Below are 12155 nucleotides of genomic sequence, written 5' to 3'. Positions count from 1 at the left end.
AGAGAGCCCGGCAGACGCTGGACACAGAGGCCGGCGAGAGAGCCCGGCAGACGCTGGACACGGAGGCCGGCGAGAGAGCCCGGCAGACGCTGGACACGGAGGCCGGCGAGAGAGCCCGGCAGACGCTGGACACGGAGGCCGGCGAGAGAGCCCGGCAGACGCTGGACACGGAGGCCGGCGATGGAGGCCAGCGAGAGAGCCCGGCAGACGCTGGACACGGAGGCCGGCGAGAGAGCCCGGCAGACGCTGGACACGGAGGCCGGCGAGAGAGCCCGGCAGACGCTGGACACGGAGGCCGGCGAGAGAGCCCGGCAGACGCTGGACACGGAGGCCGGCGATGGAGGCCAGCGAGAGAGCCCGGCAGACGCTGGACACGGAGGCCGGCGAGAGAGCCCGGCAGACGCTGGACACGGAGGCCGGCGAGAGAGCCCGGCAGACGCTGGACACGGAGGCCGGCGAGAGAGCCCGGCAGACGCTGGACACGGAGGCCGGCGAGAGAGCCCGGCAGACGCTGGACACGGAGGCCGGCGAGAGAGCCCGGCAGACGCTGGACACGGAGGCCGGCGAGAGAGCCCGGCAGACGCTGGACACGGAGGCCGGCGAGAGAGCCCGGCAGACGCTGGACACGGAGGCCCCTCGGGCTGGCCCCAGAAGATGAGTCTGGGAGAGGGGCCAGTGCACAGAGCACCAGCCATTGCTTTTGTGTCACTCACGTCCGATCCAGAGATCAAGGTTTCTAAAAGTGCCACCGCTCGCTCTTGCAAGCCAGGGCAATGCTCCGGTCAGTGAGTTATGAATCTGCCTGGGAAAATGTGGGGTTTCAATAAACACACAAGCCCCCGAGGGTCTGAAGGCCCCAGCAACCTGAACTCTCTCCATGCCCAGCTGAGCAGAAGGAAGAGGTCATCTGAGAGCAGAGCGCAGGACAAGGTGGTTTTATTAATGATGTCGGGAACACCGCTGAGGAAACGTGTCTCTTTACAGGTTTTAAGTTGGCAGCATCACTTTAAATAAGGAAATACATTTGTCGAGAGGAGCAAACTATCTGGAAAGCCCTGTACATTTCGGCAGTGCAGCAGCTAAACTACTCTGGCTGCAAGTGCTATTAAAACTCGCCCTGGAATGGTTTCTAAAATCGCTCACTTATTAAAAAAACTCTTTTAACAAACTGCAGTGTGAGTGTTCTAACTACCAGTGCCCAGTGACATTTGTACACTAGAAAAGTGGCGCTTTAAATAGTGACTTTAAAAAGCGACTAACGTGTCCTTTATACAACACGCAGCAACATGATCCCTCACCCACTGGCTCCAAAAGGGCTGCAGAAGCCACATGCTTCAGCAAGGTACCTGCATGGGAGTCCCCCGGTCCCTTCGCACTGAGCTCTTCCCCAGGGATTTCCAGGCCAGTTTGCAGCCCGTCCAGCAACACAAAGATTAAGTTCACACGGGCTGCCCCTGCTCTAACTCTTTGTCAGCAGCAGTGTGTCCCATCGCAAGCCGCTGGCATGCAGTCCCGGAACAGGAGACGCGTCCCTCCAAGAGTGCACTGTGATTCCAAGGAGGCCAGAGGCTTCCTCCCGCAGCCAGGGCTGCAGCAAAGCTCCGTCACTGATCAGCCGGAGCGAGCAAGCTCCTCTCGCCTGGGGGATTCACAGCTGTTCTCTGGGTGCCCTTGCTCTGCGCCTGGCAGCTGGGGCGTGGCAGGAAACTCAGAGAAGGGAAGGCGAGGGACGGCTGGCAGGAGCTGGCAGAGGGGCACAGGTCACACAAGCCGATGGTCACGTAACTCAAGCACAAGTAAGGACCAGTTGTAACCCGCTCCCCGCTGGGGGAACACCCGGTCACAAGGGGTATTTATTGCATCTGGATTTCGGTGGCTCTCCCAGTTGAGGATGAGGCGTGGCTCACCCTTGCTTTCTCATACTGCAGAGAAAAGCCCAGGGACCCCTCCAGAGCTTTGGTTTGTTCACTTCTTGATTCAATGTGCTGCCTGGCCCCTGCTGGAGCTGTATTTATCGCGTTATTCATACCACACAACAGCCGCAGCAGTGCGTCCGGGTCTTCCCGTAGCTCTGAGCAGCCTTAGCAGCTGGGGCCTGCCTTGTGGTTAAATCAGAAACCGGCTGTGCAGCATGGCATGCGCCTTGGCTTTCGCTCCCCAGGGGTGACATGCATGTGAATTCTGGCACCTCTCTGGGCTATGGGTGCTTGGCTCCAAAGCCATTTTCCATCCATGACTACTTGGGATGGAGACAGGCGGCCAGGTGGGAGGACCGGGTGCACCGTGCAGTGTGTTTGGTCTGGGCTGAGCAGAGAGCCGGGCACTCGCTGCCCATAAGACTCCTGCCCAAACGGGGCCGCTCTCCATGGCCGAGACGTGCCGTGCAGTATTTCTCAAAGGAGATGAGGCGGCAGCGAGTAGCCTTGGACCCTTCCTGCCAGGCATGGTCTCCTTGCCACACGCTGTCACGAGCTGCTCCAGTTCTCGTGAATGGCTGCGCACGCTGGAAATGCAGCAACGTGCTGGGGAGAGACAGCTCGGTTTTGAAGGCGCCAGTAGCCGCGCAGGCGTGAGAGAGTCGGAGTCCTTGTGCTGACAAGTCTCAGCCACTGGAAAAGGGCAGAAATCATGTCCTGGGACAGACTCCAGGTTCCCTGCTGGGTATCCGGCATAAGGAAGCACTTGTGGTGGGCGGCTTTGGCGGCACAGCACCCAGGCAGCGTCTCTGCCTCTGCTCCCCTCACCACTGCTGCAAATGGAGGTCCATGGTGGGGTTTAAGCTGAGGTCGCTGACGTCTAGGAAATCGATATTGAAAAGGCTGGGCCCCGTGGTGGCGAGAGAGCCAAAGCCAGTGGCTGAGCTGGGTGGGGTGAGATCCAGCCACTCCATCGTCTCCCAGGGTGATTCAGTGAAACTCATTTGTAAGCCAGAGCCCTCTGGAGAGGGCGAGAGCTGGGTCTCCATGGGCGAGAGGGGAATCTCCTGCGCTGTCAGAAGTTCATCTGCCACTTTGCTGGAAAACCCGTCCATCAGCCCTTCGAAGTGCGGCTCCTCGCCGCCCAGTTTCAGGAGGGAGAGTTCGCTGACCCTCCCCAGGGGACTCTGGGAATTTAGCAGGACTTCGAGATGGGCGTCGCCGCTGCCTGTGCCGTGGTCGTAGGAGAGCTGGGCTGAGGGCAGGTGTTCAAATGGAGCAGAGGCCTTGGGAAGTGGCGCGCCGGCGTTGCCTGAGGACACTGTGATCTGAGGTACTTTGTGGAGGCAGGAACGATCTTCCTTGGCATTGGCTGGCATTTCTGTTTGCAAGAGGAAATGGGGAGGTTAGGCCCAAGCCTTGTGCACTGGCCACATCCTTGGAACCGTCTGCTTCCCCTCAGTTACCCACCACTCTGCTCTGCTCAGTCTCCCCCCAGCCTTCTGCGGGCAGAGCCGGATGCCTTCCAACAGTCTCCCTCCCCTCCACCAGCTCCCTTTTCTCCCACTCATCACACCCAGACTGCTTGTCTTCAATTGCAAGGCCCATCTTGGCTGAGGCCTGTGTTACTTCTCTTATCTGCAGCTGCGCTATGGCCAAAAGCACCAGCCTCCATTGCCTGGGAGTTGGATTTTCCTTCCCCCCTTGCTCCAGGCACGGGAGTTCTCCAGAGACCCAGCACATGGTCCTCCTGCAGCTGCCCGCTTGCAAGAGGCCTGTGCTGAGAGGCCTCGTTAGCTCTCGGCAGCGCTGGGGGTTCTGCTGCTGACACGGACGAGCGCGGTCTCACTGCTGAGAGGACAGCAGCCTGGGGAGCGCGTGGCATGGAGGACGGGCCACGGGACTCTCAGGCAGGGGGTGTCTCGGTCACAGGATTGCTCTGACCCTTTGTGAACCGGACACCTGGGCCCGGGGCTTTCTTGTCAACTTGCCCAACACGCGGCATGGCCTGATTTGTCCCTGGCATCCGTGGGCTCAGCTACCCACAGCCCGCTGCTGTCGGCAACACCTGGGACCTAGAGCCAGCTCAGGAGCCAGGCTCCGGAGCTGCTTGGAAGGCTCAGTTATCTAGTAGGGAAGCAGCTGAGAGGTGAGCCCCCGTGATGCGTTCCTGATGGGCAACGGCAGAGGGGCAGCGTGGCACTGCCCCCGTATTGCTCACGGCAAGGTGAGTCAGGTGCGATTGTGACGCAGTTGTGGTGTGTTTCATGCAAGGTAAGTCATGCGCGGTGTCACTGAAAAGGGGATGATTTGCTGTTTGTTGGCCTGTCTCACTGTTGTGTCCCCACCCAGACGTGGTAGTGAACGTGCAGGCTGGAGCCTGGAGCATGGCAGAGCGGCACAGGGTGTGATGGAGGGCCTGGGTTGGAGGGTATTGTGGGGGGCACCCTTCACAGTGGTGCAGCAAGCAGGGCCATATACACAGCTTGTTGCACTGAGAGGTTTGCACTTCGCACACTGGTGGTGATGTTTGGTGTGGTGGCTAGAGATCAGCTACAGTTACTGGTCTGCTTATCTGGGGAAAGAGAAGGACGGACAGAGACGTGTCTGCTGCACATGGCTCCTGTGACACGCAGAGTCGAATGTCGAAGCTTTAAGGGGGAGCCTGGGAGGAGAAACGTGGTACGTGTGAGCACAAGAGTGGCCAGACTGGGTCAGACCCAAGGGCCCTCTAGCCCCGTGTCCTGCCTTCCCACAGGGGCCAGTGCCAGGAGACCCAGAGGAAGAGCAGCTGGGTAAGCTGGGAAGGGGTAAGGTATTACGAGCACTGAAGACGCGCGTGATCTTGTTCATGCAGTGACGATGGGAAACTGTCTGCAAGGGGCAAAAGGGTGAAAACGGGAGGAATCTGCTCATGCAGCTGATGCTTTTGAACAAGCACTAGCATCTCTTAGACATAGGTGACCGCCTGAGGGCTCTGAGCCTGGTGAGAAGCAGGGTCCCTGTGTGACCCGGGAAGGAGGGTGGGTGGGGGGTTGGGCTCTTGCCGAGGGGCCCAGCGGGTCTGTCCCTGCAATGCCAAGAGCAGCTGAGGAATCCCTGCCCTCTGCTGGGTGGGAACAGGCAGCACTGCTCCCCGAGGTGCAGAGGGGCAATTCCCACGCCTGGCGCGGGTTTGCAAGGGCCGCCTGTGCACCGTGCAAGGCTCCAGCACTCACGGCCAGGAGAACCTCTGGGGCGGGACACAGGTGCAGAAGTGTCGGGTCAGACACTCAGCAGACGCTGCCACGACAGGTGGCAGAGCTTCTGTTAGCAAGTGCTCACGTGTGTGTCTGGCCAGGGCACCTGGAAACGGAGGGTTTGGAAAGTGCTGCCGGTGGTGGCTGTGGGACCCAATAACTCGTCCCAGTTCCTCCTTGGGACTTGAGCCGTGAAGGGACATGTCTGCGGCCAGGAGGAACACGGGGCTGGAGTCTCCGGAACTGCTGGCCGAACGGGAGCGGGGCGCTAGTTCCTCTGTGGCAGTGGGACAGTGTGTGTGGAAGGGCCGCCTCTTTGGGCTCTAGGGCTAACCAGGCCCGTTTCCATTGCCCCCTTTACACCGCTGAAATCTCCCTCTTGCTTCCTAACCCCGGGAGATGCTCGGCGGGTCTCGGGGCTGCCATGCTGAGCCAAGCGCGAGTTGGTAATTGAATCCGAGGCTGGTGAGCAGTTTCTCTGGAGATCTCTGGCGATTTCTGGGAGTGGGCAACGGCTGGGGCTGGGTGCTCGGAGTTGGGGTGCCCCAGGGCTTGCCTAGAGGGCAGAGTAAGGGCTGTCAGAGTCCTGGGAAGGCTGCCAACTTAGCACCAGCACATCTCCCTCTGACTGGGCAAAACGGGTCACAGGGTGACTAACAGTTCTGGGCCTCAAAGAAGTGTCGCGGTGTCCATGTACTGCATGGGGGGGGCACAGAGCTCTGTGGGGGGCAGCCATGGGTGGAGCACTCTCTGTGGGGGGAAGGGGTGGGTGGGGCACTCTCTCTCTCTGGGGGGAAGGGGTGGGTGGGGCACTCTCTCTCTGTGGGGACAGGGGTGGGTGGGCCACTCTCTCTCTCTCTCTGTGGGGTGGGTGTGGGGGGACGCTCTCTCTCTGTGGGGACAGGGGTGGGTGGGCCGCTCTCTCTCTCTCTGTGGGGTGGGTGTGGGGGGACGCTCTCTCTCTGTGGGGACAGGGGTGGGTGGGCCGCTCTCTCTCTCTCTGTGGGGTGGGTGTGGGGGGACGCTCTCTCTCTGTGGGGACAGGGGTGGGTGGGCCGCTCTCTCTCTCTCTCTGTGGGGTGGGTGTGGGCAGGACGTGCTCTCTCTGTGGGGGAGTAGGTGTGGGTGGGGCACTTGCTCTCTTTCCTTCCCCAGGGAAAGCCAATGCAAGACGGCAGCCCCAGAGCGCATCCCGAGGGGCGCCGAGGGTCCCATGTTCATCGCCATGGTGTGGAGCCCGTGTTTCCAGCCAGAGCCCGGGGTGGAAGGTGTCAGGTCTCCACCTACCTCCACTCTCAATCAGCACATCCAGCAGCTCGTCCATTTGCTGACTTCGAGTCATCTGCTGCAGCAAAACAGCACAAGAGGAGAGCAGGGTTAAGCCGTTTCTCGGGCCAGTGGTCCCCAGCGTGCTGACACCCCACCGCGTGCCCGGGAGGCGGGGGAGCCGGGAGCAGGGCTCTCTGCAGTGTGAGCGAGCTGGGCTCCCGAGCTGCAAGCTGGTCTCTCTCCCTTCCTGCAGGTGGGACAGGGCTCGCTGCTCCCTGGTGTGGCACAGCCACGGTCGGAGCCACGTCCAGCAGCCTCCGCTCTGAGCTGGGCTGAGGGAGCCTGCTGCACACAGCCTGCGTGGGATGCCTGTGCCCAGCACACCAGGGGCCTGCTCCCCCGCCCTCACCGCTGCTCCCAGGGGAGCCCGGGCTGCTGCTGGCCTCTCTTTCGGCTGAGTGCTTGTGTGGACATTGGCTGCTGCCCAGTGGCCCATGTGGATGAGTTTGGTCCAATTGCCAATGAACCAAGCAGCCCCTATCCCAGCTGGCGCACAGTGGCCCTCAGTGGCGGCTCCTGAGATGCCAGGGTTGTACCAGGCTGCAGAGACCGAGCTGCCTGCTCCGCCTCAGGGGTGTCTCAGGCATGAGGCTGGGGGCGGGGGGGGGGGGGGCAGAACACGCTGGTATTTGCACTGGTGCCACCCACTGGAGCTCCCAGCCAGCTGAGGTGTCTCAGTTGGGGCACCCAAAACCCAGAGCTGCCGCCGGCACTAGCCCTTTCTGCTCTGCGTGTGCAGGACAGCAGTCGGCAGGGCTGCCGGCCTCGCCCCTTTCACCAGCACCGTATTCGTGTCAAAGAAAACCCGCTCTGGTGCCTTCTGTCCCATCGAACGAGCAGTTAGCCATGCAGCCGGCGGCTGGACTACTGGGATGCACAAAGCTCCTGCTGCTTCTGTCGCTGCCTTGGGCCCCCAGGGCTTCTGCAGCAAAGGTTCATCCTGGCACGGGGCACCCGCCTCCCTGGGAGAGTCCAGGCACCAATGTCCTGCCCATGCCCCGGGGGCCGAAGGGGGCTAAGTTACAAGGGAGGCTGGCCAGGGGAGTTCACACGAAAGAGATCCTCCTTCAGGTGGCCGTGGGACTGGAACCAGGGCCATCCACCTTGCTGGGCTAGCAGCTCTGAGGGATGCCATGGTCTCTGTCCCCTTTACTGCCAGGAAAGCACTGGCCACGGATCCTTTCTTTGGCCTCACACCCTGTGTGCTGGCTGGCTTCTGGGCATCGCCGTCTGCGGCGCCTAACTCTCCCCATGCCGGGAGCCTGGGCACCGGCTTTGTGGATCACAGTGATTTTCAGGCACTCAGCACCTTTTGTGCACTCAGGCCAAAAACGTCAGTTCAGGCTCTTTTCAGACCCATGAAATGAGCCTGCTTGACTCGGACCAGGCAACTGCTAGAATTGCCACGGCCACTAGCTGCATGAAGCTCAGTCAAACCAGAGCAAGCGCAACAGGGTAAAACCTGCTCCTGTAGAAAGTACAAACCATGCAGTTACCTGCTTCACTGCATCCGCATAGGACGGAGGCTGCTTTACCTCCGAGAGGGCTGGGCTTGACTTACAAAAGCTTGGGGATGGAATAGAAAACTTTTGACCTGCCTGCGTAGCCATCTGCGTGGGGGAAATACAGGGAAACGCAATCAATCCACCGGCCAAAGGGTGGACTCCCGCTGCCTCTCGCTCCACCTGTCTTCCCCCCAGTGTAAACTCCACTGGAGTCCATGGCATCACTCCACTGCCAACCAGACTATGGGAGGGGAGGAGCAAGCCTGCGGCAGGACAGACGGACCCAGGAGATGGAAGTGAGTTCCCCTAGCTAGGAGGAACCCATTCAGCTGTCTGCATGCATCGTTCCTGCACGTCTTGACAGGAGGTGACCCTGAGCGTTTATCTTTCAGCACCGCTGGGCAGCTCAGCTCTGACCCTCGGACACCACAACAAGAGGAAGAGCAAAACCCGGACAATAATCAACTGGTGAAAAATACAGGCCAACCTTGGACAGCAAGGTCCCAAAGACAGCACGTTCCTGGTGAGCGAACCCACCTCCCTGCCCAGAGCTCACCTCTCCCAGCAGCTCGGGCTGATCCCCACAGGCCTCATGCTAATCAGTACAGGGCTTGTTTTCTGACGCCCAAGCCCATCTCCCTGGGCTGACGCGATGGGCTGAGTCGCTGGGCAATGCAGCAGCTGGCAGATGCAGTGACTGAGCCCTGGCCACAGGCGCTCTAGGGGCACAGTGGCTCATTACTAAGGACTTCTCGCAAGGGCTGGTTTGCAAGGGAGGCCCATTTGACACCCGTCAGCTTGAAATCTCTGGCCCTCCCCTTGGGAATCCTGGAACACGTGGCTGTGATCTAAGTTCCCCAGTGACCCCTCTGCGCCAGTGGGGGAAGAAGGTGCAAGGCTGATTCGTCCCCAGGGGAATGAGGGGCCGGGGCCCTGCCCTGCTGTCTAGCCCCCTCCCGAAAGCACTAGCAGAGCGCTCGCGGGCTTGCCAGCGGCCTCGCAGGACGCCTGCAACTGAACAGAGAGTTTCTCAGCAGCGGCTCTGAGGGAGACCTGCGGGGCCAGCTGCTCATTTGGCCCATGTTCTTGCCAGAGACGGGCTGGTGGCGTTCTGCACAGGCAGCCGTACGGCCCGTTTTGGCCAGGAGGGGCCCTTTGGAGAGCTCTGTCCCAAGCCTTTGCCTCGCTCGGCCATGCCAACGTGATGGGGGGATGCTGGTCCGGCAGGGGAAGACAGGATCGGGGGGAGGGAAGTTCAGGGACCAGCGCCAGCCTCACGCTGGGGGGCAGCAGGGTCTGAGCAATCAGCAACCCCTCATGCTGGAGGCTGGGACCAGCCACAAGGGGGTGCTCGTGAGCTTGGGGCGACCCCTTTTCCCGTTGGGAACTATGGCACCCGACTTCTGCGGCTGGGCAGTGCTGCAGGACGGGCTGTGCCCGTGTCAGAGCCAGGGCGCGTTGGAGAACTTGCGGGAAGGCCTGTGCCCAGCCTCGTCCCCAGGCTAGAGACCTGGCTAAGCCACCCCCTCGGTGCAGCCTCCACGGAGCCAGGATTGACCGGCACTAGCCAGGCGCCTCCTCCACTCACCGGAGCTGGACGAAGTCGGTGGGTGGCCTGTGGGGACCCGCTGCGCCCTTCCCCCGGGGTGCCCGGGGACACGGCCAGCAGGTGGTGGCTGTTAGGGGACGGTGGCAGGCTGATGTGCTGCGGGCTTCTGGCAGCCCCCAGCGGCGAATGTTGCGGCGAGCACTGCGGGCTCAGGAAGGTGGAGGAGGTGGTGGCGCTCTGGCCCGCTGACTCCAGGCAATGGCTATGCACAGCATGAGGCGGCTTGTCCAGGCTGGTGGCCTGGGCATTCGGGGCAGTCTGCTTGGAGAACGGGCAGCTGGAGACCGGGCTCTCCTGCTTGACAGGAACACCGAAGAAACGCTGGCCGAGGGGCTGCTCTTCCTGGGCATTGCTCCTTTTTCGCTTCTGCAGCTGCATGCGCAGCTCCTCCACCTGCCTCTGCTCTTGCTGCAGCTTCCACGTCAGCTCGTTGATGACCTTCTGCTTCTCCACCAGCATCTTGTCTTTCTCCGTGTCGATCCCCTCCAGCTCCAGCTGGATGCTCCCGCCCGTCACGCTGCCCACCAGGCTGTCGTCAGCGCTGCCCGGCACCGGGGAAGGCTGGAGAGCGAAGGGGGGTGAGGTCACGGGCCCCTCGCTGAACGTGTCTGGCAAGGAGCCGCTGGCGGAGAGGTCGGAGGACGCCGGGGAGATGGGCGGGGTGGAGCTGGTGCTGCCGAAGGGGTAGAAGCTGCCGGGGAGCATGCTGGCCGAGGGCTGGGCCTGGTAGCTGGACACTGTGCTGGTGGGGGTGACGGGGAAGGTGACGGTTGTGATCTCGCTGTAGGTCGGCCCCGCGCTGCCGCCGCAGTCCTGGAAGGGCCGCAGACGCTCCATCAGGGCGGTTTTGGTCCCGGACACCGGGAGGCCTCTGATGCGGAGCTGCTGCCTCAGCTCTGACACCTAGCGGCAGAGCAGCCAGTCAGTGGTGCGCACTCCCGGCCCCCTCGCCCCTCGCTGCGGCCGCTTCCCGCCGTGAGCACCCCCTGGCTGCTGCCCCGGGCCACGGGGGCAGATGAGGATTTTGCGGGGCCCAGGGCAGCACAATTTTGCGGGGCCCCCACCTTGCCACGGTGCATGCACGGGGCTTCTTGAAGTGCGGGGCCCGGGGCGGCCGCCCCGCTCGCCCTGCCCTATATCCACCCCTGCCGGGCCACTCGCAGCACCCAGGTTCCGGCCGAAGGAGCGCACCCCGGGCTGTGCCCAGCAGCGCTCCCAGGGTAGCCATTCTCATGGGACGCAGGGCTGGCTGTCCCTGCTGGCAGCTGGCCCCCCTCTAGCTGGTGGTGAGTCTGCTCCTGGCCATGAGCTAACGGGCCTGGTGCTTTTCGAGCCGCATAGCTCAGGGCCAGGCCTCGGCGATGGCTCAGCCAGGACATCCCCACCGCCCTCGCTAATCCTCACGGCTCTGTACAAGGAGGCCCCAGTTGTGCAAGAGACTGGGCTGGTGTTTGAGTGCACAGGACAAAGCCTGAAAGAATTGTGCATGTAGCCCAGGCGAGTCGCTATTTCCCCGCCCCTTCCCAGCACTGGCTGGTCTCTACAGTAGGTACAGCCTCTAGCTACGGGGCTAGTCCGTCGTGCCCGGCAGTGGGGGCTCGTGCTGTTCAGGCAGAAGTGTCTGGATTTATCCCCCACAGACAGCTCCCCAGGGAGTCTCCCTTTGGGTTCTCCTGCAACCGCTTTGCACAGCTCTGAGCGCCTGCCGCAGGCCGATGGCAGTGAAGGGATCCTGCTCCGCAGCAAGAGCAGGCTGTCTAGTACCGCTGTGTCACTGGTCTCAGGACCAGCCAGGCGCTCAGCTCCCCTGTAACAAGCAAGGGCATCTTCCAGCCAGCTTCCCCCCGCCCCCGTACCGTGGCACTGACAGTGGGCGGGACTGGCACCGGGGCCTAGGGTTGCGAGCGACCAGCTGACAGGAAGGTTGCACTCACTTTTAGATCATCCAGGTTGGAAGGCAGAGGGCCGGGCTTGGCAGAAGGAATGCAGGTCTGCCCAGCAAAGGTGGTTTTCACTGGAGAAAGGGGCAAGCTGGTGATGGGAGCTGCTGAAGAGTTTGAACCTTTGATGATTTGCTCACTTGGTTGCCTGCAATGACCAAGGAGAGGGGTTGGTAACCGTGTCCAGGTTTTGCCATGTTGATTAATAGAAAATGGGACCAACTGACGGAAGGGTGGCCAAAGAGCAGACCCTGCCCACCTAACGTACAGTTCAACTTCTGCCTGATGGCTGCTCTCCTCTTCCCCTCAAGGGGCGCCCGGAGATAATGCTTCTGTGACGGCGCGACGGGGTTTTCCCATCTCTTGCACCCCCGTAGTGGCACGGACAGACTCCACCAGCCAGTAGAATAGATGGAGTTTACCAGCCAGAAACCTAACTCCCTTCCAGCCTTCCCCCAGCCAGGGCTCCACTCCCCTTCTTCCCATTGTTCCGCTCCCTGGGAGATACCTGTCTGGGAGTTTTGAAGCCCCCTTGCATACTGACTCATCCCCTGCCCTGCTGGGCCGTGCTGCAGCCAGCAGCCAGTGGAGGTCACTCACAACCCACTGCCCAGCCT

General features: G+C 61.7%; 1 protein-coding gene across 5 annotated transcripts in view; it reads right to left on the bottom strand.

Annotated features, from left to right (window-relative positions):
• Positions 1 to 919: 919 nt before the first annotated feature.
• The window catches only part of MYOCD (myocardin), a 59834-nt gene continuing 48598 nt past the window's right edge, over positions 920 to 12155 (bottom strand). For 4 of the 5 annotated variants that reach the window (XM_075903444.2, XM_075903445.2, XM_075903446.2 and 1 more), the window contains 5 exons: positions 11533 to 11686; positions 9578 to 10501; positions 7981 to 8094; positions 6443 to 6500; positions 920 to 3297 (listed from right to left, as the gene is read on the bottom strand). In XM_075903444.2, coding sequence (XP_075759559.1) covers positions 2741 to 3297; positions 6443 to 6500; positions 7981 to 8094; positions 9578 to 10501; positions 11533 to 11686 — 1807 coding nt within the window. In that variant the 3' untranslated portion in view covers positions 920 to 2740. The remainder of the gene's footprint in view (positions 3298 to 6442; positions 6501 to 7980; positions 8095 to 9577; positions 10502 to 11532; positions 11687 to 12155) is intronic. The other variant, XM_089772003.1, reaches the window with a different exon arrangement.

Source organism: Pelodiscus sinensis, chromosome 20, assembly GCF_052426305.1.
Source record: "Pelodiscus sinensis isolate ZL-2025 chromosome 20, ASM5242630v1, whole genome shotgun sequence".
NCBI lineage: Eukaryota > Metazoa > Chordata > Testudines > Trionychidae > Pelodiscus > Pelodiscus sinensis.
Note: the sequence above shows the minus strand (reverse complement) of the source record. Positions and strands in the feature narration are given on the sequence as shown.